This window comes from Hermetia illucens, chromosome 6, assembly GCF_905115235.1.
Source record: "Hermetia illucens chromosome 6, iHerIll2.2.curated.20191125, whole genome shotgun sequence".
Lineage (NCBI taxonomy): Eukaryota > Metazoa > Arthropoda > Insecta > Diptera > Stratiomyidae > Hermetia > Hermetia illucens.
Genome location: NC_051854.1, coordinates 1,648,552 through 1,675,525, shown reverse-complemented (window position 1 = coordinate 1,675,525; position 26,974 = coordinate 1,648,552). Strand labels below are relative to the sequence as shown.

The 26,974-nt window shown below is 40.8% G+C and overlaps 4 protein-coding genes across 12 annotated transcripts in view; 2 read left to right on the top strand and 2 right to left on the bottom strand.

Annotated features, from left to right (window-relative positions):
• LOC119658958 overlaps positions 1 to 26,974 on the bottom strand; it is a 113,296-nt gene that overhangs the window by 53,321 nt on the left and 33,001 nt on the right. The window lies entirely within an intron of this gene.
• LOC119658735 overlaps positions 1 to 26,974 on the bottom strand; it is a 31,329-nt gene that overhangs the window by 2,139 nt on the left and 2,216 nt on the right. Inside the window, exons 1-2 of one of the 7 annotated variants that reach the window (XM_038066405.1) lie at positions 17,520 to 17,769; positions 14,180 to 14,307 (exon numbers count right to left, since the gene is read on the bottom strand). The exons of 3 other annotated variants lie outside the window; for them this stretch is intronic. The gene's annotated coding sequence lies outside the window, so the exon portion shown is untranslated. Of the gene's footprint in view, positions 1 to 191; positions 2,021 to 14,179; positions 15,893 to 17,519; positions 17,770 to 26,974 lie in introns of those variants that run through there. 3 more of the 7 variants (XM_038066404.1, XM_038066402.1, XM_038066403.1) reach the window with 3 other exon arrangements.
• Positions 2,475 to 7,993, top strand: LOC119658736. 3 transcript variants are annotated; one of them, XM_038066408.1, is made up of 5 exons: positions 2,475 to 2,693; positions 6,422 to 6,640; positions 6,751 to 7,241; positions 7,305 to 7,671; positions 7,739 to 7,993. In XM_038066408.1, the coding sequence occupies exons 2-5, from the start codon at positions 6,427 to 6,429 to the stop codon at positions 7,930 to 7,932; spliced, it is 1,266 nt and encodes a 421-aa protein (XP_037922336.1). In that variant the 5' UTR covers positions 2,475 to 2,693; positions 6,422 to 6,426; the 3' UTR covers positions 7,933 to 7,993. The 3 variants fall into 3 exon arrangements, with proteins under 3 accessions (XP_037922336.1, XP_037922335.1, XP_037922334.1); XM_038066407.1 differs by lacking the exon at positions 2,475 to 2,693 and adding an exon at positions 2,755 to 3,005; XM_038066406.1 differs by lacking the exon at positions 2,475 to 2,693 and adding an exon at positions 4,037 to 6,366.
• On the top strand, positions 19,222 to 25,233 carry LOC119658744. The gene is made up of 5 exons (XM_038066421.1): positions 19,222 to 19,645; positions 23,731 to 23,949; positions 24,019 to 24,500; positions 24,581 to 24,947; positions 25,014 to 25,233. The coding sequence occupies exons 2-5, from the start codon at positions 23,736 to 23,738 to the stop codon at positions 25,205 to 25,207; spliced, it is 1,257 nt and encodes a 418-aa protein (XP_037922349.1). The 5' UTR covers positions 19,222 to 19,645; positions 23,731 to 23,735; the 3' UTR covers positions 25,208 to 25,233.

Here is a 26,974-nt window from a genome sequence, read left to right as displayed (position 1 = left end):
ATATCTGTTCCTGAAGTAGAGCTGAAATAGAACTATTTTAGGATCTGTTGAAAATAATATTCAAAACTTCAGGATCATTCGCGGTGTAAAGTCAATCAACCAATAATCTTTTTAATAAAAATTGAGACAAATAGTTCAAATTGATCATCGTATATATTATAAACACATTTCTTACATATGTAAGTACTTACTCTTAAAATTTCCCTACCTATCCAAAATTTTTAAAAAGATATTCACAGGATTCTTTGAACAAAATCACTTCTGAGTCTTCTTCCACTTGAAAACTTTCTGATAATTTCCAGTTCCAGACAGCTCCACTTTTAAACTAGATTCTTTGGGTATCTACAGACGAATTATCTATATTCACTGATAACCAGCCACAACCGTGTATGTCCAGATAGTTCTATCTTAGAAGCATTGGGGAAAGCACCAGGCCAATATGGTCACAATTATAATGACGTTAGATAAAGATAATTCTTTGCACACAAATTTTCCTGTTGATATGCATTAAACATTTTGCAACATTAAAATTACGTAACTCTGCGTAATACTTTTGATTATGGTTAGTCAGGTGAAGATATAGATAATAAAGAAGACTTGAAGATATAGATAATACGCAAATTTATGATTACAGCCAACAGAAAAATGAATTCCAGGAATTCTAAATTCGGATTACTCACACTATTTTCTTAAAACGTAGAATCCATGGACAAAAAAGTTCTGATATATTCCAACATAACAACAAGCCGTCTGTCTACTCAGGTCCGTGTTAAACACGAAAAGGATGTAGTAAAAAGGTAGAATCATTGCAATTACCTGCCTAAAATGCCAAAAGACGTAGGCAGAACAGTTGAAGAGATTAGAGAACACTCTGTTCCAGGAATACTTCCGGGAAGCCAGAAATCAGCTAACCAAATCCGAGCCTTCGAGCTTGGGCGTAAGAATACACTCATTCCCAGCTTGCCGTTCAAGGTGACTAAGAGAGATAGAAATTTGTAGGCCGATAACTATCTTGTTACCAAAATGCGTGCCTAGGATAGAGACTGACCTCATAGTTAAAATTTAGGCTACTTAAAGTGGTTTTTCATTGATTTCTGGAATAGACATACACTCTTCGACAGAATGCTCGCCTTCTCCAACTGATGCGAGGATTCCAAAGATACAAGCTGAAAATTATGGACTTATCCTTAGTAAGGTAATCAGACTCTGCACTATTGCACTCTGGAAAACCTATGGTGTTTCACTATTGCTGATGGCTACCGCAAGGCGCGTCATGACTTGGGAGAGGATTTCTGAAAGCACCCTGACTGCGACATCTTGGTCCTAGTTAAGGAGCATCACATCATCAGCACCAAAGAACTTACAAGCGGCAACATCAAATTGCACTGGCCAAACGAGAAAACATATCGCCAGTACTTCCGCCTGGAGAACGTTGTCTACTCCCAAAGCTTCCTTGATCGTTAAACCCAATGGGGACAACACTCATTCAATTGAGCATAATGCACGGTAGACAGAGTGGGGACTTCTCACACGACCAATAAAAGAATTTCTTCCCGATTTTTTTTTTAATGTTAAGAAAACTTTAAAGGGATGTATTGCCTTAGCTACTTGGCCTAGTCTAGCTATTTTAACGTCGCCGATAACCTGTGCACCTCACCCACTCCACACAGAAGGATTCTTGCCTATAGACCGATTCTTGTGTAGGTTGGAACGGTTCGGGTATACCGGGATCGATCATATAAAGTTAATATCTGAGAGCGGATCCGAAGTCTTCGATTACTATCAAGTTGCTGGTTAATGGCGTTCCATTGAGCCGGTACTGTTTTTGTTATTTCCATTTCCAAATCGCATTCGTTTTTCAGGTATTTTTCGCGAATTTTAGATTTTTTTCATTTTTACGATCCGAAAGCAGCGAAGTTTTGGCCCAAAAGGTGTGATATTTATTTGGCAAATACTAATATTGTAACCGATGCTAAGCAAATATCATACTAGCGAAGAAAAACATCACAACAACAGGTAAGGCAAAGCAACCTGAATATTATAAAATAAGAAATTATCTGAAGAATAAGCAAGAATTTGCCTTATTAACCGTTGTCCATATTATCCTAACTTTACACAAATAATATCCAGCGAATATTCACCACGCAGGGGCAGTTAAACACTAATTTAATGAGAGAAGCCTTCCTCTCCTCCATACTTAGCAAATAGAAGATTGCTCCAACACACCTTTCCTCGCAATATGTATTTTTATTTTTGTTAATTTTTCTATCTTGCGAATTTATAGTATCTTATCTGAGTAGTACGTACGTATGGTCAGCCTAAGTCCCAATATAGAATGTAATATTGCATAACTATGAATAACAAATATCTGACTTGAGAACATTTGTTTCCAACTACCATAAAGATTTATCTAATCTAGTGAATAGCGTGCGTCTAATTTTACGTTGCGTGGCACAGAGAGTCAGTAAATTAATCACTACGTCTCAATCATATGAAAAGCGTTTCTATCTAAACATTGAGTAACTTTACTCTCTATGTTGAAATTTAGATACTCGTCATTTGGCTTTTGACAATTTGAAAGTTTAAATAGAGGGTTTGAAATTCAATACTGGATTAAGTGAGGCCAGTCTTCAAGGTGTTTTCTTACAAGTTATTTAGAATAGTGCTAAGTTCTCTGAGAAAAGTTTTTTAAGGTAATTTGTTCAGTGCTTGATGTTTTGCGTAGTGGGTGGCAAATCTTCTCAATGAATTATTCAGTCTGAAGGCCGCAGTCGGTTCTGATAAAAACGTCTGATTATGTTTTATTATTCTCGTAAATTTATACGTAAACAGTGGAATAGAAGAAATGGGAACATAATGTGAAAAATACTTTGAAATTTTAATCATTTGGTTTGATTTTACGGTCGGACTGCCGCGTTAGTTGGGATTTCAAAAACATATATTTTCTCTCTCTGATCGAAAATAACGAAGCTATATATATATAGGGATATATTTTCGAATGATAAGTACGCACCCTTTCCAATCAGTACAAATTTGCTGGTCTAGTCGGAAACACTATTATACTTTCCACATTCATATTTACTAGACTGTCCAAGAGGTATGTGTTATCCTTTCCTATGGGCATCGAACTCTTTCCAAGAACATGAAGCGGGTGGTGTGTTCTTAACTGAATTGTGAAAATATTTCTGCAAAGATCGCCCAACAAAGAAAAGCGCTCAAAAATTCACTCTTAGCGGACCACTTATCATATTTGAAAGATTTAATCGAAGGATCACAAACTGTCAACTAGTAAATGGTATAGCGTAAGCGGGAAGCCATTGAATAGCCGATTTGCGGGCATAGTACAATGGGCCTAACAATGGCCTGAGTGTTGCGGCTCTCCCAGTAAACTAAACTAAAGTAAACGGTATATAACTTTAAAAGGATATGATTAGAGGACGTGTATCTTTTGGTTTAATAGGCACCATTACTGCATATACCAGGGATTGTCCTGTAAAAGAAACTAAAGAAAACAGTAAGGAACAGCATAAAAATGTTCTACCTTCCTCAATAAACGGACTGAAAAATTCACTGAGGTACAGTGTTGGGACCCAACTCTTCACTTTCCAGAGCTCAGATGCGATGTCGTCAGGTCCTGTTCTTTTTCCCGATTTAATTTTATTGCTTCCACGAGTTTCTCCGAGGCTTGTGACTCAATCCGATCATCATGTTTGTAACGACATTGTATGCATTTTCTTGGTCGGCCTGTCGCGGGACCTGTCACCAAGAGAGATCAGATAGGACTTAGCATAGTGGAATAACTCCAACTATAATCTTTTTATCTTTTTCCCTCTATTAATCTCAGCATTTTATTTTTGGTTTACTGAGGATAGTACAGAATACGTTGTCTCAAATCCTCCTCCTTTACCTGGGCTTGGGACTAGCATACTATATTAATAGCATGGCGTATCAAGCCGCCGTTGGTTCGGCCTGCCTTTTTATTGTTTACCATCGACTTCGAGGTTCAGACCAATCTTGGCAAGTGAATTCTAGTTAGCACGAATTGCGTGATCAGAGGCGTCTTCGATGGTATGGTGCGCATGTTCCTGTCGAGAAAGGGCAAGAAAGCAAAACAAATAGTTGTCTGCACGCTAAATATTGGCACCCTCACTGGACCGAGGAACTTGCAAGAGTCCTTCGGCAAAGGCTCATTGATATGTGCGCTCTACAAGAAATCCGATGTTCTAGTCGCAAAAGCTGCGACATACAATGCAAACGTGGTAAGAATGGGTTTCTTCTCTACTTTGGTAGCTCACATACTCAATTGCCATCTCAGAGTGTTTCCGTGATACCATTAAAGAAATCGAACGATTTGATGATCGGCTCATGAAGCTCACCATTATATCAGCTGATCTCACTATTTCTTTTTCACCGCGTGGGCACCACAGACAGGTCGACTTGAGGAAAAACGCAGGAGAAAAATCCATTTCTTAAAAGTAATGAAAAATGCCTCAAATTGCACTTCATCCATGTATGGATCTTAGATACTTTGATCACCAGTCCAACTAAATAGAATTTTAAAAGATCTAAATAGCACTGAGTAAGATAATTAGAGCCTCAGAAAAACAGGGACAAATTAGGCCAGAAGATATAGTTGCAATGCGTCATCCCCAGAACTCCAATACGATTCCTACGTGACTACTATAAGAAAAACACATCAGATTTGTGTTCTGTTGTTGAGAGTTGCCCGGTATCTTGGCGTTCCAAGAGTGATAATGGAGGTGAAAATGCGGCTATGAGTGCCGCAGTGCAGTTACCATCCGACTACATCAGTTGCATTGATGACAGAAGTTCAGGTTGCTTTTCTGGTAGTGAATACTCATATATGTCTGCTCGACGTGAAGCGATAGAACCTGCCCGTCAACAAGGGACATTTTATCGGGATAATTGGAGGAATAGACGGTTTATTCCTCCACGTATTATGAGGCTACGTAAATTGGGTTTGAGAATATAAATTGTTATCTTTGATTAAGTATGAAAAAATGTACCTCTGGAATTGAATGTGTGTGAATGTTACTGAATAAATAAATTAGTTCAGTAAAACAAAACCCTTTTGCTATTTTCTATGGATTTGCTCTTGGCAACTCAAGACCATTCTTTTTCAGCAGTCTTTCAGTCAATTTGAGGACTGTTAATTAATTGACCATTGCCGTCTCATGTGTGGCTTTTCTAGTGTAATCGTGGAATTGGTTCAGTTTCGGAACAGCGTTTCTGAGCAGACGGAGCATGCCGAAGTCGCTTAACCCTCCACCACGGCGAGCCGAACATTCTCCCCGTACACCATCTCACGAGGCAGACGAAAGGCAAAAACTTCTTAAACTTCAAATTGACTCTAACGAGTGGGCAGTCCTCGCATGTCCTCGGCCTAGACTTACATTATATACGCAAAGTACAGTGCTGTCAGACTGCGTGAGTCCGAATACTGCACAGCAAACCTCTACGGCATAATAACATCCTAGACGAAGTACTTCGCTAACTCTGGGGATTCCTCATGAACTACACCACATGTGGTCTCTCAAACCAAGACAAAATGGAAGACTGGTGGCGTGTTGCAAGGCTACGACCAAGTATTCTTCACTGACGGATCAAATATGGTTTGGGGAGTTGGGGGGAGGAGGAGGAGTTTTCTCGGACACACACAGGGGTCTCTCAAGATTTGCCAGAATATTCCAATTGGAAGTACTGGCGATACTGGAAGCCTATCGATGGCTGGGGTATGACTTGAGCTCAAAGCATAACATAGCCATCCTGACTAGCAACCAAGTAACTATTAAGGATTTGTACTCAACGGCGACATGTTTCTGGCAGGCGGTGCAGCGCAGAAACACCTCAAATAATCTGGGCGGCACGTTCAAGGTCATCCTCCTCTGGGTTCCCGGTAATAGGAACATAAAGGGGAACGAGCGGGTTGATGAATTGGCCAGACAGGGCTCTGTTCTGGCAGTCCTTCAGTGGGAACAGTCTGTGCAACGACGGCAATTGTTAAGATGAAATGTACTCGCACCACCTAGCGGCTCATCATGTGCATCAATTTGAGGACGATTTAGACCAACAAAATTGCGGAAGTCTGCACGGGGCACTGACCTATGGGGACCATGCCACCAGGCTCAGCATGTTCTACAATTCGCATTGCCGAAGTTGCGAAGAAGAGGGAGAAACCCTCAGGAACTTCCTTTGCGACAATCCAGTTCTAGATGGAGCCAGGCTATGGACAATTCTTTAAGGACCTCGGAGATATCCCTAGCTGCGAGGTAGAAGAGCTGTTTCCCTTCATGAATGCTACGGACGGAGGCGACTGGATTCTGACCCCCTGCTCTTACCACATCAGTGGAGTTATTGGTACTTTCATCAAACATTAATCAAATCTACTTTAAATTTATAGATAACATGGCTGCAAATGGAGATGCTAGTGATGAAAATAAGAAATCAAATGGAGTTGACGCTGGAATTCAACTGATAACTCAGGAGTTATTTCATGATATCCTGGAAAAACAGTTTGGAAAATGCACTATAAAAAAGTTTACTGTAACGCCTAGTTCAAGTGCAGGCGAAAATTATGCGTGCTTGATGTATCGAGTGACTATTGAAGCTGAAAAGGAAGGTATGACTTGGAGATGCATCCAAAATTACGACTCCTATCCTCCTTACTGCTTACAGTACCAAATTTAATTGAATACAATGTTTTCTCTTTTTTAAACTTTCAATTTGTAGATGGAACCGAAGATTCAATTAGATACATTATTAAAATGATGCCACCCAACGATCCACATGCCCAAATGAAAAAAAGTTTAGCCATTTTCCCGAAAGAAGTTGAAATGTATGAGACAATCGTCCCCAAATTTAAGGAGATTTTCCAAGAAAATGGTGTCAACACAGCCTTCGCTCCGAAGTGTTGGAAGGTAGTAAATGATCCGGAAATGTTAATCATGGAGGATTTGGGAGCAAGAAACTTCACCAACATAAATCGCCTCAACGGAATGGATCTGGAACATGCCAAAATGGTTCTGTCGAAGCTGGCACAGTTCCATGCTGCCTCGGTTTGCGTTTTAGAAAAAAATGGCCCTTTCTCGAAGCATATTATGTCCTCACTGATTACTGAGGAATCATTTGAACTATTCAAAGCAATGCAGGTCATGTTTTGGGGAAATATTGTGAAAAATATGAGATTGTGGAAAACTTGTCAGGAGTATGTGGATCGGATTGTAAGTCATAGTTTTTGATGGATCAATCTTTGACTTGAAAAGTGATTTAATGGTGAATTTTAGGAAGGGATGATGGACAGGATGGCAGATATCCATAAGGATATGTATGATCCAAAACCGGACGAATTCAATGTGATTTTACATGGAGATCTGTGGGCCAATAATATAATGTTTCAACATGATGAAAAAGGTCATCCAAAGGATATTTTGTTTGTTGATCTTCAAATTTCAAGATATGGGTCTCCAGTGTATGACTTGCTATATTTCATTTTCTCGTCCACCGAATATTCAATTAAAGTCAAGGAATTTGATTATATGATCAAACATTATCACACAGAATTGGTGAAAAATTTGAAACTTCTCAAATATCCTAAGGAGCCACTGACGCTTATAGATCTGCATATTGCAATTGTCAAGAAAGGCTTCATGGGTAATACAAGTAGATTTGAATTCACTAGTTTTTGATAATTCTGTATGGTTTTTTCCTCGAATTTCAGGTGTTGCTGCTAGCTGTGGGGTTATGCCCATCGCGCTCCTAGACCCCAATGAGGACGCCAGTATGGAGAATTTGATGACAAATGATGAATCTGGCAATAAATTTCAACAGGCCATGTACCTAAATCCGCGATTTATAAAGTCATGCGAGTTAATATTTCCTTTTCTAGAAAATAGAGGAGCTTTTGATGTTTAGCATTCGAAGATAAGTAATTTGAAATGTTTTTTTTTTGTTAATAAAGCTGGTGCTATGAAAATCGAGTTTCAGTCAAAGGGTGATGGGCTCACCTCGAATGCCTGCCAAACCAAAGTTAAACTTAAAATTAAACGAATTTAAGGACAAGGAAAAAAAGTAGGAAAATGGTACCAGAACAGTTTGAATTTCCACCGTTGTAGACAGATACTGGCAGCACACATCTTTAACTTTTTTGTGAATGAAAAGAAGAATAAAAAAATTAGTCCAATCTTCAGTAGCTCTTGGACGAAAAACATCTCATCCCAGATCGGTGTTCCAAACGTAGGGCATAACGGATTTCTTGAGGCGCCCAAATAGGGTACTTCCTCAGATTAAGGCATGTCAAATCCCGAAACTTATAAAATTTGAAGACGATCTAATCATATGATACATTTTGTAGCTCACGCCTGCGAATGCTTGAAAGTCGGCCTTGATAACAATAACAATCTATGGCGCAACAACGTAATTTGTAATGCATTTTGAAGAAATTGGACCTCACCAGAGATTATTACTTTGATTTCACTCAGATACTCATTCACAGCTGAGTCGACTGGTATCCCTGCCGATAGTCAGGTGAATACGGAGGATGAATTTCGTTGTGGATCTTTCTGAATTGCGGCATTCAATTGGGGAGTATTGCGTCTCCACGCACATGGGCAAAATGTTTGAGAGTAGGCAAATAGAAGACCAACAGGTGCATATCATATTCTCATAAGCACTACTCAAGGCTGTCCGCAAGGTGAGGTATTATTACCAATAACGTGGAGCATGCTAGTTGACGAACTCCTGGGAGAGCTAGCAAACACTGTAATACAGGTCTAGAGTTACGCTGATGGTATTATTTTCATCTGCAGGGGCAAACATGAGATTACCCTATGTGACAGAATCCAAACCGGACTGCGAATCGCTAATAGCTGGTGCAAGAAGCCGGGACTGCGCAAAAATCTAGTCAAGGCCAATATAGTACCATTCACTAGGAAGAGCAAGAGAGTCATTAGATTACATGGCATGGAGGTAAAATGAGTAACAGAAGTCAAATATTTGAGAATTCTACTAGACCAAATACTGCTCTGCGAAGCACATGTTGAAAAAGTGCTGAGAGCACTTTCGGATCAGGGCTCCTAAAGAAAAAAATTGCGCGAGAGCTCAATTTTAAAACACAAAAACCGACATGCAAACTCAAGGAATCGATAATAGGTTTGCAACAATTCTGGAGCAAATTAATTTCAACATTTCGCTAAGACGGGGTAACGGACGAGTGATGAACATTGAGGCATTGATCATGGATTGCATTGTGAACAACTTGCCGGCTTTGTGAATTCTCAAAAACAATTGGATACATTTGAGTGGTCTCGACCTTGCAGACCCAGATTATCACTCACCGGCCCGAACTGACATGTTAATGGGAGCCGCCCAACTGCCACAGACGCTATTGCCTGGGGCCATCATCGGATTATCAGGCACTCCAATCGCTCATGAAATCACATTGGGTTAGATCCTTTCAGGAGGAGTCCAAGGAATCATGCTTCAAGCCCCAATCCCATTGCAACCAACAGCGGAGGATACTTTGCACACCATGCTAAAGCGCTCCTGGGAAATCGAGGAGATTTCTAAGTTATCAAGGGACGCGCGCGAGTGTGAGGCTCACTACGCTGCCTCTCGTCAGCTTCAGGGTTTCGGCAAACGCGTTACTCAGCAACATGGCCGTATCGAAAGTGAACTCAGATATGAGAACATCTCGTGGCACCTCATTCCACCCAGGGCTGCACACTTTGGTGGGTTGTGGGACAGTGCAGTAAAATCGACAAAGTTCCACCTCAAACAAATAATGGTCAACACTGCGTTTACTAGTAAAGAAATGAATATAGCTCCTTGCCAAATAGAAAAATGTTTGAATTCTCGTCCGTTATGTAAAATAACTGACGATCCGGAAGATCAAGAATTTCTAACTCCGAACCGCTTCTTAATGGGACACACAACCGAAATGAGGCCTGACAACAGCCCGTTCACGAAATCGGACTTAATACACAGATGGAACCTGATCCAGGAAAAAGTTCACCATTTCTGGAAGGCCTGGTCAAGCGAATACTCGTCCACGATGAATTTCCAAAATAAGTGGAAACAGACATAAATTAATGCTAAAATAGGTCAATTGGTCGTCATAAAGGATGACTTCCTTACACTTGCGAAATGGAGTAAGGATATCAGCGCGAACACGTCTCCAGGAGCCGCGAGTAGCAGACGTAAAAACTCAAGATGGTATCGTTAGAAGACCCACCACGAAACTTTGCCTCTTACCTCTCCAGCATAAGAGACGTCAATGTCTATCCTAACCATTAAACCATCCACCTGGTGGTGGCTGACAATCGTAAGTTTAATTAGCGTGCTCGCGATTACGAGAGATTACTTTTGAACATGTCAGAAACATAAGTGTCAACAGAAATATAAAGGTCAACAGTGGAGAATGGAATATCGTCAATTACTACAAGTTAACTCCGTATAACACAGCTTTGCAAGGATTGAAGGTTAGCATAGACAACATATGGACATTGTGCCATAAATTGTTAAGGTTTAAAGACCACTGCAAGTCGATGGCTACCCATATATCGCGATCATTGCAATAAATTTTGGATATATAAGGATACTAGTTGACAATAACGTGCGTCTCTTTCAAGAGGAGTGCACTCAATATAGTTAAGACGGTCGTCAGTTCTTTATTCGGAGTGCTTGATGATAACTTCGCAAAAAATACCACGAGGATACCCAGGAAATCACCAGAAACCAAGACCATTTGAGGAATTTATACAAAAACATGACCTCCGTAATCGACCTTACGCACACCTTGCAGTGTTAGGAAACCAAATTCGCAGACTTCGCATATTCTGTCCAGAAGCAACAAATCACGGAAATTTATATCCATTTGCAGTTCGGTCGCGAGATTCTATTCGAGGACAAACTAAATTGAGTAGTCCTATACAAAACGCTCAAGGTTCACGCCGCGCTACACGAAGATGTGATAATATTCGAACTGACTCTCTCGGTGGTTGGCAGTGATCCCTTTGACTTATATCGCCTGATCCCGTTACCAACGAAAGTTTCAAATTCTTACGTTTGTGTTCAACCGTCGGTTCAGTTTCTCGCATTTAACCAACGGCGCGATCGGTTTTTCACGTTATCCAGTGGAGACTGTTCTATGTACACAAGCTAGAAAATCAATGGTTCTGCCCCCTCAAAAGCCCGATCTAGAATAAAAAATCCGAGCGATGCAAATGTGAAGTCAACAGATTCATTCAAGAGTCGTTAGACAAGCACAACCGCCTGCTGATGACAACTTTCTCAGGAGCAGATTGGATCGAGCTTCATACTAGGTGATCTGCACCGTTTGGAAATCAGGTATCCGTCGTTAATGTTTTTCATTTAAAGGTGACTAGTGAAGGGCACCTCCAACTGAAGGATCGTATGCATAGTAGGATATTTGCTGACATCGCACTTTGGCTTTTTGAAGATTCGTTGCTTCGCTGTGAGAACTTCAGAGGCAGTTTGATTTAATCCTTGCCCACTGGTGGAGCTTCTAATTGTATCTTGAACCTTTTAATTGTTTGCCTCGTTTAATAAACTGTTTGTTACCTTTTAAAAAAAGGTTTCTTCACTGGCCGAAAGTAGTGCGAACTGATATTGAGCGAGATTTTAACAACTTCGATAATAAGTTTCGAACAGGTTGATGCAGCAGAATAAACTGGTAGAGCGTGACATTGACATCCGGTTTAAACCAGCAACTTATTACTGGTACACTGACGGATTCCTTGCGGCAGAGGGAACAGGTCCCGGAGTCATTGGTGCAAGGAAAACGTACTTTGAATCAATGGATAAGTAGACCAACATATTTTAAGCGGAAATGTAGGCCATAGGTAAATGTGTCAACTTCAACTTCAAAAGAAACCACAAGGAATGAAATATTATTATTCTGACCAAGCAGCTATTAAGGCACTTAGGTCCTACCAGGTAAACTCCATGAGAATACCTTAACAGACTGAACGCAATCAGCTCGTTCAAAAAGTTCTGGATACTCTGGGTTCCAGGCCACATTAGGTTAGAAGAGAATGAGGCAGCGGATGAGCTGGGCAGGAAAGGGACCCGATTTATGGGCCACGACATTAAAAAATGAAGAGGAACAGCTAAAGGAATTTTACTGGGCCAACTTAACAGGAATGGAACAGCCCAGGGTGCTCATGCGGGGGTACAAACCCAACGCTCGAAAGATTGTTTAATCCTCACCAAGAAAAGCCTCCTTCAGGTTAAACTATCACCAGGGGAAACTAGGAATATCTACGGACACAGCAGATTCTGTGAGGAGAGTGATGAAACCTCCATACATGTTCTGGGACAGTGCCCGGCATTTGTGCAAAGTAGGTTCATGAACCTGGGAAAATACTTAATTCAAGATGCTAGGTTGAAGCACATGGAAGTAGGGAACATAATAAAGTTTCTGTCGTTATAATTTATAGGTACATAAACGGGGGGCACAATAGTTGTTTTAGATGCAGTGCAACTTCGCTTGACAATATTATGAGACAACCGACCCCTTTCATTGCGAAGGCCAGGGGCATTTATTACCTTGCACATCATCCAGTGATCAGGCTGTAGAACTCCATGCTCAATGCTTATACAGAAACACAGTATGGTTGGAATCAAATACAGTAAAACCCGTTTATTACGACTTTATTTACAACGTCTAACCAGTGTCTTTTTCATTTATTGAGATTAAAGGCCTATTACGCGCTCTAAAATAAGATCCGTCAATTGAAAGTGTTCTTCAATTGAAGAAAAAGGTGCAACATTATACGGTTTAGAAGCTGGTGAATACAATATAGCCTTCGCAAAAGAATTCGGTATGTATGTAAAGAATTATAAAGATAAGATAAAACCTGTGTTTAGTGTTAATGTTTTAAAAGCTAAACGCGTGAGGACATCGACAAGAATAAGTAGATCAAGTACCATCACAATGGCTTAAGCTTCTGTAGAATCGGGGCATACCCATAAATGCGCCCCCGCTTCAAGAAAAAGCTAACCTTTTTGCTTAACCGTTTTAAAGTAAGATACAACATCGTCATCGGTAAGATTGTCGGAGAATCTTTAGCAATTCAACAGTGATGTAATGGATTAGTTAGAAAATGTTTGGCCAAATTTACGTGCACAATTTAGTGACGAAGAAATTTTTATGCGGATGAGACTGGGTTGTTTCATAAACTAACCCCATGCAAGATGTTGAAATTTAAAGGCTAAACATGCATGGGAGGAAGCAGCCAACATGAGTGGTACAGTTAAAAAAAAGCTTTTCGTAATCGGGATATCTCAACATCCTAGATGTATTACAAATGTATGTAGCCAGTGGATTATAAGAGTAATCGTAAGGCCTACATAACCGCTGACGTTTTCACCAAATGGGTGCGTGTTTGAGATCGCGAATTAACGGAAAAGAAAAAATCCCGATTTTGCCAGATAATTTTCGTGCACCTCCCCATATTGCTGACCTCAAAAGAGTAACCCTGGTGTTTCTGCATCGTAACAACACTACAGTATTACGACCCATGGATCAAGGGATTATTAGAGCTTTAAAATCAAAGTTTCGCAAAAATTCCGCCCTCAAAATTATTGAGTGTCTCAAAATCGGAGCCAACGCTGAGTACCCAAAAATTACTGTTCTGGATGCTATTTTGATGCTTCACGATAGCTACACCATACTCACACAAAAGATCATTTTTATAACCACGCTGGATATGACCTCAAATACAGCCAAATTCCGTCCGTCTCTTCAAAGTCGGTATATCCGGATTCTACTCTATAATGTATCTATTTTTAAAAAAATCCTCCTACAGTGCTTGGCTTGGGAAATTGAAAGGCCCCGTCGCTCCACCGGGGAGAATAGACGCGGAGACTACAAGCAGTCAGGAATCGACATCGGAATATAGCGTCCCAGAAGGAGGAAACTGCATTCCTTTCCCCGTGTAAGCCAACCACACATAAAATTAATAGCAAAACATCGGGAGGTCTAGGCAAATTAGTCAATGCAAAGTACGCAATTTGTACCAAATTCAACTCCATTTTCAATTGGGCACCAAGGACCTAACAATCGTGTTCCCCAATAATGGTACCTCCAGACTCAGTGGGAAGCAGATTTGTTTATGAAAATACCAAACGAAATACTCACCATCTTGAAGAACTGCTCTCCAATACTCCTCTTCCTGAAAAGTATCCGCCACTAATAATCCAAACCGCACAAACAATCCACTTGCAATTCGTAAAGTTCACTTAGAACCACCGAAACTGACAATTAACCTAAGAATTTCACAGGAATGGAACACAAATCACCACACTCGCCGAGAAAATTTCCACTTCCCGGAAACCGAAAGATTTATCGGAACAGGACTCAGTTCCCGATCTAACCCGTTCTGCGGTCTGCTAGGACGCAACATAAAAATCACAACAATCTAACAATCGTGTTGTCAATTAGCCTCGCGCGAGCTGGCCGATAAGTACGTGCGGAGTTCACTGCGGTCGGCAAGGGAATGATTGAAACGAAATATCTGCACTTACCATTGTACTATTATTATGATGCGATATTCGGGTTCAAATGTTATTCAACGTCTACCCGAAGATTAATTGTTTTTATTTTGCGAAATGAAAGTCCTTTTCAGAGGAATTTGTCTATACGTTTTATCAGACGGCGTAGATGAAAGGAATTCGCAAAAATATCGAATTCACTCCGACACCTTCCAACTGCTTTGATTAACGGAAGCAACTCAAATGCAGGACAAACATCCCGAAGAGCCAACACTTCGAACGACTATCCTCGGACGGTAGTCTTGTGTCCACTGACTCGATTTGAACCTGAATATGGAGCTACGTGCAAGTCCTGCGGCCGCTACTGCCACTGCAACTTGCAAAGCAATTGCGCCTTTGCTCCACACGAAATATTTTCCGCACGAGAATTACCTTCTCTTCCTCAATTCCCAGCAACCACCCCCAATTACCACCACTAACTGCACATAACCCAGAACCGCAGACGCAACAGACCGATAGCCTTGATTCCCGACCTGATGTCGAGAACAGTGTCGGTGGGAGTCTCAGATTCTCCCCGTATACCAGCTTAGTGGGACTTGTAGCAAACTCTTCGCGATTGGCTGTTTGGAGGCCAAGAAGAATGAGTGGCAGGATCTGCGACCAAAAGGGGCTGTCTTGGGCCATTATGATGTCGAGGTGGATTGTGTGGAAACGCTTGGTGTACCGGGGGAACACTCCTACCTCTTTCGTCACATGCTTCTCATATGCGATGCACTGTTTGGTCCCAGAATTAATGTCCTTGTTGATGGACGGCCAGAAATATTTGGCGGTGACTAACCGTGAAATACTTCCCTTCGGTAATTGGGGGTCTGGGGTCTCGTAGTATATACTGGATGCTGAGCCAAAGGTAGGAAACTCCCTGAATGTTTGTTTGGAGTTCCTTCTGCGCCTCGGCTATTGCCGGAAAATCGACGGTGCGGGAATCTTAACCTATGCAACATGCGACAAAACGTCAACAACCACGTTATTTTTCCAGACACGGATTGAATATCGGAAGTGAACTGGCTGATAAAGTTAAAGTCCCGAAGTTGGCGAGGGAACGCTTTGTCGGGCTTTTGTTTTAAAGCAGAAGTGAATGGCATAGACGATATGTGAGCAACAATATGTTAATTGCGTCAAACAATGCACAATCGACGTTTTATACAGCCCCAAAGCGCGTAGAATACAAACTAAAGAACACATGAGACTCAATTGCAATAGGAATAAACGGAAGAAGATAGTAACAAGTCGGGAAACCCTCGACCGCAGTGCCTCGGTGGTGTACAACATGGTCACCGTGGCATATAATGCTACAAGTGATTTGGGTCTGGAGGAAGAGGTGTTCAAGCGAAGTATCACCTTACCGAGAACACCGGAAACAATACCAAACAAAGATGAATCGAAGGCAGATCGTTGGACGACGAAAACCGTAGTAACACCCACCCAGAAGATACTCCAGGACCAAGAAAGACTCATTCAAAAGAAACTCGTCAACTATAAAATCTCCACCAACGTCAAAGATGGTAAAGGATAAGATATAGGCAAGGTCAATAAACGCCAAAAGCGAAGGAGCGTATAAAAGGAGTAACCCTGTCGGGGCTCATAGAGGGCAAAGGCTCGATCCGAAGGAATTGTCCTTCACCCAGCTTGGGGCAATAATATTTGAGCTGTTTATCAAGGACAAGCACAACGTGCACCAAGCCAATATAGAAAGGTCGGCCAGCGCTGCGAAACTCAAGACGAACGAAAACGATGCATGGACTAAAGTTACCAGCAAAAAAGTTAAAGGAAAAGCAAAAGTCTAAATTTGATCCTATGTGGAGATACTCAGAAAGATCAAAGCTGATTCCGACCTAAAAAATCTGAGCGGAAATTTGAATAGAATCCGAAGAACCCAAAAAGAGGATCTCATGTTCGAGCTGAAAAGATCCAGCGTAGACAAAACTGATGATTTTCGCACTCAAGTTAAAAACGCATGTAGGGAGAATGGCGCAGTGCGTGCCTAAAAACATGAGATCTATATACAATGTAAGGATCCCGATGAAGCGATATCGAAAGGAAAAATTTGTAGAAATTCAAGCTGGAAGAAGTTGCCAAGGAGTTTGATGTGGGTTTACGAAAATCCTATGGCGATACTCAAACAGCCACAATACGAGTACCAGTGGAGACAGCGCAGAAGTTGTTGGCGGCCGGAAAAGCTCAGATTGGTTGCGTAATCTGCTGTCTAAGAGAACAAACTTCACTAAAGAAGCCCTTTAAATGCCTCATGTTTGGGCACTTTGCGAAGGCATGCACCAGCAACATTGGTCGATCCGATCGATGCGGAAGGTGTGAGGAGAAAGGTCATATTGCCAAGAAGTGAAGAAGGCGCTCACTGCAATGAGAAAATGAGGTTTATTCAAATAAACCTCAATCATTGTAGGGTCGCTCAGGATTTACTTGACCAGACCACGTTCGAATCTAAGATGGAAATCGCCATCATAAGTGAACCGTATAGAAACTGTCACGATGGCATATGGATTATAGATTTGGCTGGTGGAGCGGGGATGCAAGTCAGGCAGCCAGCTGGCGTTGTGTGGGCGAAAATAAGTGGTGTTTATGTATACAGCTGCTACGCCCCATCAAGTTTGACACTCTCTGAATTCGAGGAAATCCTTGATAATCATATTCTCAACGCAAAGGGACGAAATCCAAAGGTGATTGCTGGTGATTTCAACGCTTAGGCCCTTGAGTGGGAGTTTTGCAAACAAAACCTTCAAAACGAACGTCAACTTTGTTTAAGAAATAACCAAACAACTCCTAATAATTCTACAAGAAAAGCTAAAAATATATTACATGCATCACTTTATCACCACTAAATTTTTTGTTTGGAAAATCCACACTATAAAATCACCATCACAACAGGGTCTTGAGCCTCTTCTTCATCCCTCTAAATCTCCACTGCTAACCTTTATTTTGCGCCTCGAACTAGTCACACGAAGTTCGGCCACCACCTACTAACGTCTACCACCGTTAATTCCACACGACCCTATTATCCACTGGACGACAAAATGTTTCAATCCATCTAATAATAGAAATAGTCATCTGTACATAGTATATCAAAAATAAGAAGGAAGACCAATGGCCTTGGGTTGGGAAGTTTTTGAAATTTTGAAAATTTCAGAAAGGAAAACAGGAAGTAGAGATTTGAAAACTATGGGAATCATAAAAATGCTCTGAGGTAGCGGAATAGATTTCACCCGGCTGTTCTGGTGTTGATTACTGAAATTCAATCGCCTGTTTGCCTCCAAACCCGCGGTCACTATAAACTCTCAGTATGTCTCGGACAATCTGATTTGAACGACATATGTGTCACTCTGAACGCATATTCGATATTTGGTAGACCTCTGGCGTAAAGCATTTTTTATTATCTACGTTCGCCTGAACCCAAGAAGCATTATGTGCCCCCAACAGGTGAAATCTGGCATCAGCCCAAAATTATGATAACTCGAAAACGACTAAAAATAATCGACAAATACCAAAAGATTATTTTTTATAATCTCACTAAAGCCATCATAAATTTAGTCGCCCAAAAAATAACTAGTCATTGTTTGTCAGCATTTTAAAAGGACCACCTACTATAATTATGAGTTGAGAGTTCCAAAAGTCGTTAAATGCTCACTTAGACAGATAATAAATAGTATTTGAAATCCAGATAAGATGCAAAGTTGAAATTTATTGAATTTTTTTTATTAATTATTCTACCTTTTTTGGGTGAATACCGATAATAGCGATTTATTCATATGTGACAATTTATGAATATGTTTTATCGAGACCATTGTAATGCCTGAGAATTCATTGAGGTAAGAAGGCTGGGCACCATCCAGGAGGAGCAACTTCAGCGACAAAGCGCACGGCAAGAAGACTACACACAGGAGATTCAACTCCCAGCATATTCTTTGAAATTTTATGGAGACCCCACGGCCCACGTTCGACCGTGGCGGGAGTTGCGCGAGCGAAATTTCGCGCATAAGGGCTTTTATTAGTGCAGTGTATGTTATGCATTGCATTGATGTGCGTCCACGTAATTGCTAGAATGCGATTAATCGCACTAATTGGAAACGCTTGTTACAAATCCAAGGAGACCTCAAATGTGATTTGTCAAAGATCTGCTCTATGGTCCTTATGCCTCGTCTTCCTTGGAGATGCCTTGATGCTTTAGAACCCAGGAGATCTCCTTCAGGAAGCAAAGGTGATCTAGGCCTAGGAATGATCAGCAAATAGAGAACAAATACACAAGAAGATTTTTTATCGCAACCTAGTCCGTTGTTTTTCAAGAGATTATGATGGTACGAGGTTCTTGATTTCTTCACCTGGAAGCCCTTGGTGACAGAGTTAGCAATTGTAACACAAGGTTTAGTCTGAGCTCGACATGTTTACGCGTTTGCTTATCTGAATTTGACAACATTGAAATCATCATCATCAAGGTCGGTTCGGGTCAAAGGGTCGTGGATCCATTTCAGGAGCGTTTCCCCATTTTTGTTGACTGTTGTATCGCTCCAGAAGGTGTGAAAGCATAAGTTAAGCTATTCGAAATTTACTTTTCTGTGTATTGTTCATTAAATAAGTAAATTCATTCGCCTCATGGAAGGTTAATGTTGTCCATATTATCCTGATTTCACATTATCCACAGACGCGGTTAAACATTGATCTAAGGAGAGACAAATAGGAGCACCTAGCTAGATAGTATAATTAGGTTAGGCTATTCAGATATTCATAAATAGCAGATTGACCAAGGGGGGTTTTTCTAATATTTTTGATTCAAAAGAAATTTTCTATCGTATCTTGCTTATTGTAAATGAAATATTTCAGCTATCAGAAAAATTATCTAATCTACGTCTAATTCTACTCTGTACGTAATGTCCAATCAATGGTTGTATCTGAATATTCACTATTCTCAGTTCTAGTGGTGGAATTCAACGATTTAAGTTGAAGGTCCAAAATTCAATACTGAATGAAGTTGGACCAGTCTCCAAAGTGTTTTCGTGCAGGCCATTTAAAACAGTGAAAAGTTCCCTAGAAAAATTATTCTAAGGTAATTAGTTCAGTGGGTAAATGATTCCGTTCATGAGGGAATACAGTTTTTGTTTTCTGAAGCGAAGTTTTTTTGGAATCAATTAAAAACTGTTCAAAATTTTTATTATTAGTGCTTTCCGTACACTACTCGTATACTCTTGGGGTAACCAAAGCTATAAGTTCATATGAACATTCTCTTGGAATAGGTACGTGCCCCCCGGCCGCCTTTTCGATTGTATCTCTTATGCGATCAGGTATACCGCGAATACAATATCTAATCAGATATCCTTGGTGGTTTTTTAATTTGTAAGCATAGTGTTTCTATGCTGATAAACCTTGTAGTAACTCCTTATCGGGTTTAAGTCTAAAAAGTTCCCGGACCATGGCAGTAGATCCTCATCAAGTAGATCTAGATAATTCATGCTAGCTCTGGATGTATGGCAAGGTACGCCGTCTTGCATGAAGGTATGGCATATTCTGTACGCCAAGGCTGCAGGTTATTGATATATGGCACAAACAGGACCTGTATTACATTAATGTGCTGTCCAGATCGCGTTGCACCAAAATATTAAATTGGGTCAGGTCCTTCTTCAGGAATGCAGCTATTCAATCCTTTCAACCATACAGGCATCAGAAAAGCGTTCCCTCTTTCTTATCCAAACGTAATTTACCACCGTTGTTGGTATGCTGCGAACGAATCTAAACAACTTGGAAATAGTTATAGTCATTGCCAGTATTGAATTAAAGGGTGGCCATCCTGAAATCATGGATTTCGACCTCGCCCATATCCCCAGTACCAGAGACTTCTACGTTTAGCGGAAATCTATGTCAGTGCGAGGCATGCCGAAGTATCTTCAACTCTGTGTGGTCTGAAATCGGAAGGGCGGAACGGCTGATGATGCTCCAGTGTAAACTGGATAAATGGGTTATGGATCGTTTGGGAGTGTATGGGGAGAACTATAAGAAAGCTTGAAAATTCTTGGATCGGCACTATGGTAATCGCTGAGCGCTGATCGAGAGGGAGATTCAGACCCTCATAGACCTTCCCCAGACAGGACAAAAGGATCCTAGTAAAATCGGAAAAGCTCTTGACACCATGAAGTCAGTAGTGCAAAAACTAGAAACGATTGGGTTCAACTGCGAAGAAAGCGTTCCGTTAATTTCTTTCCTACTAACCAGGGAAATTGTCCCTAAAGAGTCAAAAGTTACCCGTAACGCTGAACGATTTGGATTAGTTCCTGGAGAACCGATTCATAATAATATCCCCTGGATGGAAACGGGTGCTGCTAATATAGGAAACAACTCGATCAAAAGAAAGGCTCACGAAGTGGCGTTCTAAGATATTCGAAGCCCCCGGGGACCTAAAACTAAAATTGAAATATTGTTTCATTGTCAGCTGTGTATTTTATGTGGTTCTCACAATTTTCGACAGGAAGAGGGGTATCACAAACAGAAGAATTTAAAATGTGATATTTGTCACGCTCAGCACGAGACGGTACTACATCCCGCTAAGAGCCCTCCTGAAAGCTAAGGCCTAAGGATATAGAGCCTTCACGACGACAATGAAAATGTTGACTCATCTTTATTAGCTGACGAAGCAACTTACTGACAAACAATCAGCGGAAAGGGAGAGACTCTGATCCTTTTTGTCAAAGAAAATGAAAGTTTTCAAACGGGAAGTGCCATTAGATAGATTGGAAAAAGAAGGTTCAACCGAGGGGTTTAAAGTTCAAAGCAGCTGAATAACTTCAATAATGAAGAAAACAAAAAGGACAAGAGATTAGATGATCTAACTAGTATGTGTTAGATTCCCTAATAGGTCACCCTTGATTGACCTTTTGAACCATGAGGGTTAAGCTTCATCTGCAATTTTATCAAATATGTAACGCTTCGTATTAGGTTTTGAAGGCGCTAGCAGGATGATAAGCAAAATTTTATCCTGATGGTATCAGCAATTCGTTAAACTCGATAAGCTTTTCAGTTTGAAGTGATGTGAATGGTCTCTATCTACGTTTTGAAATTAAACTTAAGATGCTCAAAAAGTGACTGACTCTTTCGCCCAGGGCATTTGCTCCCTCATGTATAATCACAAAGACGACATGAGTGCGAATAGGATGGTCGTTGGCGAAGGCAAGTTTAATTGTCATCTGCAGATACAATAAGTGCTATAGTTTGCTACCATATTTATATAAGAACTGCTGAAGTGTTACTCAATAGCCTCTGTCATAATGCATTTATATATCTCCTCAATTTTGTGGTGTACTGTTCGATTTTGCTAGCTACCCTAAATCTAACAGAGAGGCGAAAGGGAAGGTATTTTCGATGGATGCTTAATCAAGGAGATTACTGCTTTAATGAGGCTACAAATGAGCCTAATATTCACAATAGCCTACAGGTGGTTTGCCAAACACATATGCCGTTTTTGGATAATCACATAACTGCAAACACCGAGGCCGGTATAACCAGCAATACAACTTACCCCTTTTCTTAATGTAAGACTTGTTGACTGCCACTTCAGCTTTCAAGTCAACATTTTAACGAGTGTGCCGGTATGCTTACGAATTTCTTCGCTAGAAGATTAGGCAAGCCAGAGAAGCTACACAGCAGAGGATCTGGTTCGAAAGTTGCGTCTTAAAAGGAAGCGCACAAATGTGTAGGTTTCAGGGGTAGGGGGAATATCCACAGGGAAGGTGTTTTCAATTGGCCTGACCATTCATTCATTTAGAGGACGTATCGAAGATTGAGACTAAAGCACACAGCAATTAAGGGAGGACATCCTCGCCTAACAAAATGGATCGGTGTTATTCCCGGACAAGAAATGAGCCGACCCAGCCACGAAACAGGCTTCGCATGTTCCGGTGCTATTTGGGTTTAATATTTTGCCTCAGCTTTTCTAAGAGGGGGTATCAGTGAAAGATGGATTCCTCGATCAAAATACACGGCTTGGCTGGGTAGTGTCAGATCCAGCTAAGGGGCACTCACAACGTCGCCGCCACATATGCAGCAATGGAGCAGTTAGAAAAGGGGTTAAGAAACTTCTGGATCATATCGCCATGCGCTTCAGAGTTTAAAATGAAATCGGATGAATTTATCCCCGAATAGAAGGCCTTAAGCTATATGGAAGAAGTTCCTGAGAAGTTAAGAGGTCCACTATATAGCACCCATGGGTGTCATACGGAAAGAGGCAACTACAACGAATAGGAATGTGTTCAATGCAGCAAGTTCATCTTACAATGGTATTGGCCTTAATCAGAAAATTCTTCCTGGGCCAAAGCTCCAAACTCACATCTTCGATATCGTCACCCGTATCCGTTAATTTAAGAACGTTTTCTCCAGCGACATAACAAAAATATATCGGCAAATTTCGTTGATCCCAGAGGATCAGTTAGAAATGTGTATTCTGTGGAGAAAGAACCCGGAAGAGTCTATAAAGGAATATTACCTATGTGGGGTCTCGTTAGTGGATGAAGCTAAGGAAATTTTCCAAAAGGTATCGGAAACTCTGAACAAAAGCCAGCTGCCCTTGAATAAATGGGCCGCCAATCGAAAGGAAGTTGTGGGGGACGTTGATAAGTCGCGACGGTTGGATGCTTTCATCAATCTACATTTTGAACCCTAGGAGGGGCGTTTCCAGTACAGTATAAAACCTGACAGTGGTGTATGGGTCACAGATTCGACTGGAGGAGCGGCGATATTGGTGTGCGGTTGTCAAGCCATACAATATCGCATGGGACAGGCGACTAGTGTCTTTGTATGTGCAAAAATAAGCGGTACATTCGTATACAGCTGCTACTCTCCACCGAACCTCACACTGCCTGGTAGATCTGACTTTACCGTCAATACCTGTACGGCTTTAAATTGGACACATCACCTAATTGTCCAAACTGCGACGGGGTCCCAGAGAACCCAGCGCAGGTATTCTTCCAATGTCCTAGGTTCGTAGAAGAAAGGAGGAACCTAGAGGAAATGGTAGGTGAAGTCCTATCACCAGAAAATTGTTTCACACAAAACGTTAAAAATTATGAGTTTTCGAATTGGTTATAGGTATCTCCCCTTAAAAAGATCTCCTACTCAAAATCAATCCTGTTCTCTTTACTGCTATAGATAAAATGGCTTCAAACGGAGACGGTGTTAGCGAGGATACCACATCAAATGGAGTCGACGTGGGAATGCAGCTGTTAACTGAAGACTTTTTTCATGATATCTTGGAAAAGCAATTTGGAAAGTGCACTATCAAAAAATTTACAGTAGCGCCCAGCTCAAGTGCTGGCGAAAATTATGTCTGTACAATGTATCGTGTCACCATTGAAGTCGAGAAGGAAGGTATGTATTTAGAGTACATACCAATTGCCTTACTGTATACAATGAAAGTTTCTACTGGCTAACTTTTAGATGGAACTGAAGATTCAACTAGATATATTATTAAAATGATGCCACCCAACGATCCAACCGCCGAAATGAAAAAAAGTTTAGGCATTTTTGAAAAGGAGGTTGAAATGTACCAGAAAATTGTCCCTCAATTTGAGGAGATTCTCATAGAAAATGGTGTTAAGACCGCCTTGGCTCCAAAGTGTTGGAAGGTAGCATATGATCCTGAGATGTTGATAATGGAAGACTTGGGAGCACGGAAATTCTCTAATATAAATCGTCTCAATGGAATGGATATGGAACATGCTAAAATGGTTCTTTCGAAATTGGCACAATTTCATGCCGCATCGGTTTGCCTTTTAGAGAAAAATGGTCCTTTCTCAAATCTGGTAATGGGGTCAATGGTCAATAATGAGCACTTCCGAGCTATGCAACCTATATTCTGGAGTAATATTTTAAAGAATTTACGATTGTGGAAGACTTGTCAAGAGTATGTCCACCGAATGGTAAGTGATATTTTTTTATAGATACAAAATCTTAACACTGAGAAGTAACAAAAATGATAATGAAAATGAATGATTTTCAGGAAAAAATGTCAGAAAGGATTTTGAGTATCTATGAAGATATATATGATCCAAAACCAGACGAATTCAATGTAATTTTACACGGAGATCTGTGGGCGAACAATATAATGTTTCAACATGATGAGGACGGTCAACCCAAGGATGTGTTATTTGTCGATCTCCAAATTTCAAGATATGGCTCTCCAGTCCATGATCTAATATATTTCATTCTCTCCTCTACTGAATATCCAATTAAAGTTAAGGAATTTGATTATATGATTAAATATTACCACCAAGAATTGGTGAAAAATTTAAAACTCCTCAAATATCCAAAAGCCCCACCAACGCTTATAGATCTCCACATTGCAGTTGTGAAAAAATCTTTCCTTGGTAATGTTATACGATCTAATTCGGTAGTTTCTGGAAATCCTAAATATTTTCTTCTTACAATTTTAGGTGTCTTTGTCAGCTGCAGTGTCATGCCCATCGCACTCCTGGAACCCACTGAGGACGCTAATATGGAGAATTTCATGAAAGACGATGAGGCTGGAAATAAATTTAAGCAGAACATGTACTTAAATCCACGGGTTATAAAATCCTGTGAACTGATTTTCCCTTTTCTAGAAAATTTGGGAGGCTTTGATGTGTAGGTCTTGGAAATAAATAATTCACCATGTTCCTGTTTTTATTATACAGTAGATTTGGTGCTTACAAAGTCGGACATTGCTCAATGGATGTTCACTCCCTCACAACCAAAGTTAACTTTCTCCCCAATGTGGATCCTTTTAGTTATCTCCTCCTCCTCTACATCAAGCCCATTTGTGGTTTCTCCGTCGGAATCCGATGTCCTTTGTGGAGTATCCTTTGCAGGGGCCGAAATTGTCCACATAATTTAGGCACATTTATAACTAGAAAATTATACATTGGACAAACCAGAAGGAACCTGGCAACATGTCTTAGAAAGCACCTGAAGGAAACAAAAATGACGGGAAGAAGGATGCGACATTTTTCAGATCGAAAGTAGCGGAACATACCGTCCTAAATAACCACATCGTTTCCAAGATGTGGCTGAAAGTCTGGACATTTATAAATCCCCGAAAGACGCACTTGTCAACAAGGATCAAGGCAAGGTATTCAATATATTATCTTCATATGAAATTAGCCCGTCTATACCCCGATTGATGTCCCTTATTTCACAACAAATCAAAATAGCGGATACCAAAATAAGAGAAAGGGAAAACTCCTCGAGAAGAAGTTTAGCTCTACAGAGAGAGTACTTGGGCTTTATGTCCATTAAATCGATAACTTCTTTATAAACCAATTCCCGCATTCACAGAGCAACGCTTGATGCTTCAAAACAACGGACTGAATTTTGATGCCTAAGGTCTAGCAAATATTTGATTTCTCATCCCCGACACAGCGGCGAGAATAAATGTATAGTTCCCGACATTACCCATCACTTCAGAATAGAAAGAACCCATCAGGACAACAACAGCGGACGCCGTCAAGAAAAATAGCATTAGGAGGGCCAGGAACACCAACAAAGAAAGGAAGAATGTCAAGGAGCTCAGAGAGAAGAAGCCCGTTTACTACTTTAAAGTGGATAAAGCGAATTCACTAACTATATTGAACAATGAGAACTACGAAAACCCGTTGAGGATAAGCTGGAGAATGGACCGCATAGAAGACTCAGGAACGATCCTCTATCTTTTTTCTTTAGCTTTTTCCCGGGGTCGGCTCGTGGTGACCGGTTGCGCCATTTTCCTCTGTCAATCTCCTGATCTGGATGCAATCACCATCCAACGTATCAAGCCACCGTTGTTTCACCCTATCCTCTACCACAACTATCAGTACTTCGTACTCCTCAAGATCTAGAAACCAAGCAAGGATGTGAGGGCAGTGGTTTCCGCGGAAATCTCTCTCACGCATCAGATTGTCAAACAGTTAGTGAACTAATTCCAGAATATGGAAAATTAGTTTGAGACTAGATTAGTCAAGAATTCAAGTGAAATGTTCAAGACTCTTCAATTGATTGATACCAAATGAGTTATCCCCAGGATAACTGTGCTCATCAGCACGCCTCTTTCAACCACATGATCCACCAGATGCTAACCCTTCCATATTTCCTCGGTAGGCATGGCGAACGATATGAAGCACATTTTTGAGGTCGAGCAGGTTGACGAAGAAGCGTAAGAGGAAGCATCAATGACAAGTTCCCACCAAGCTCCTCCAGATCAACAGCCTAGACGGAGAATGGCTTTGGAATTTCCTGTTCGTTGAAACGAAAACTGGGAAAACATGGCTTGGACATCATTTTCAGTAGCAGGAACAGTAAGCTCAAAACCCTTATGGGATCCACCAAGGACCCAAACGAAAGAATACTATACATCGGACAAACCAGAAAGAATACGGAAACA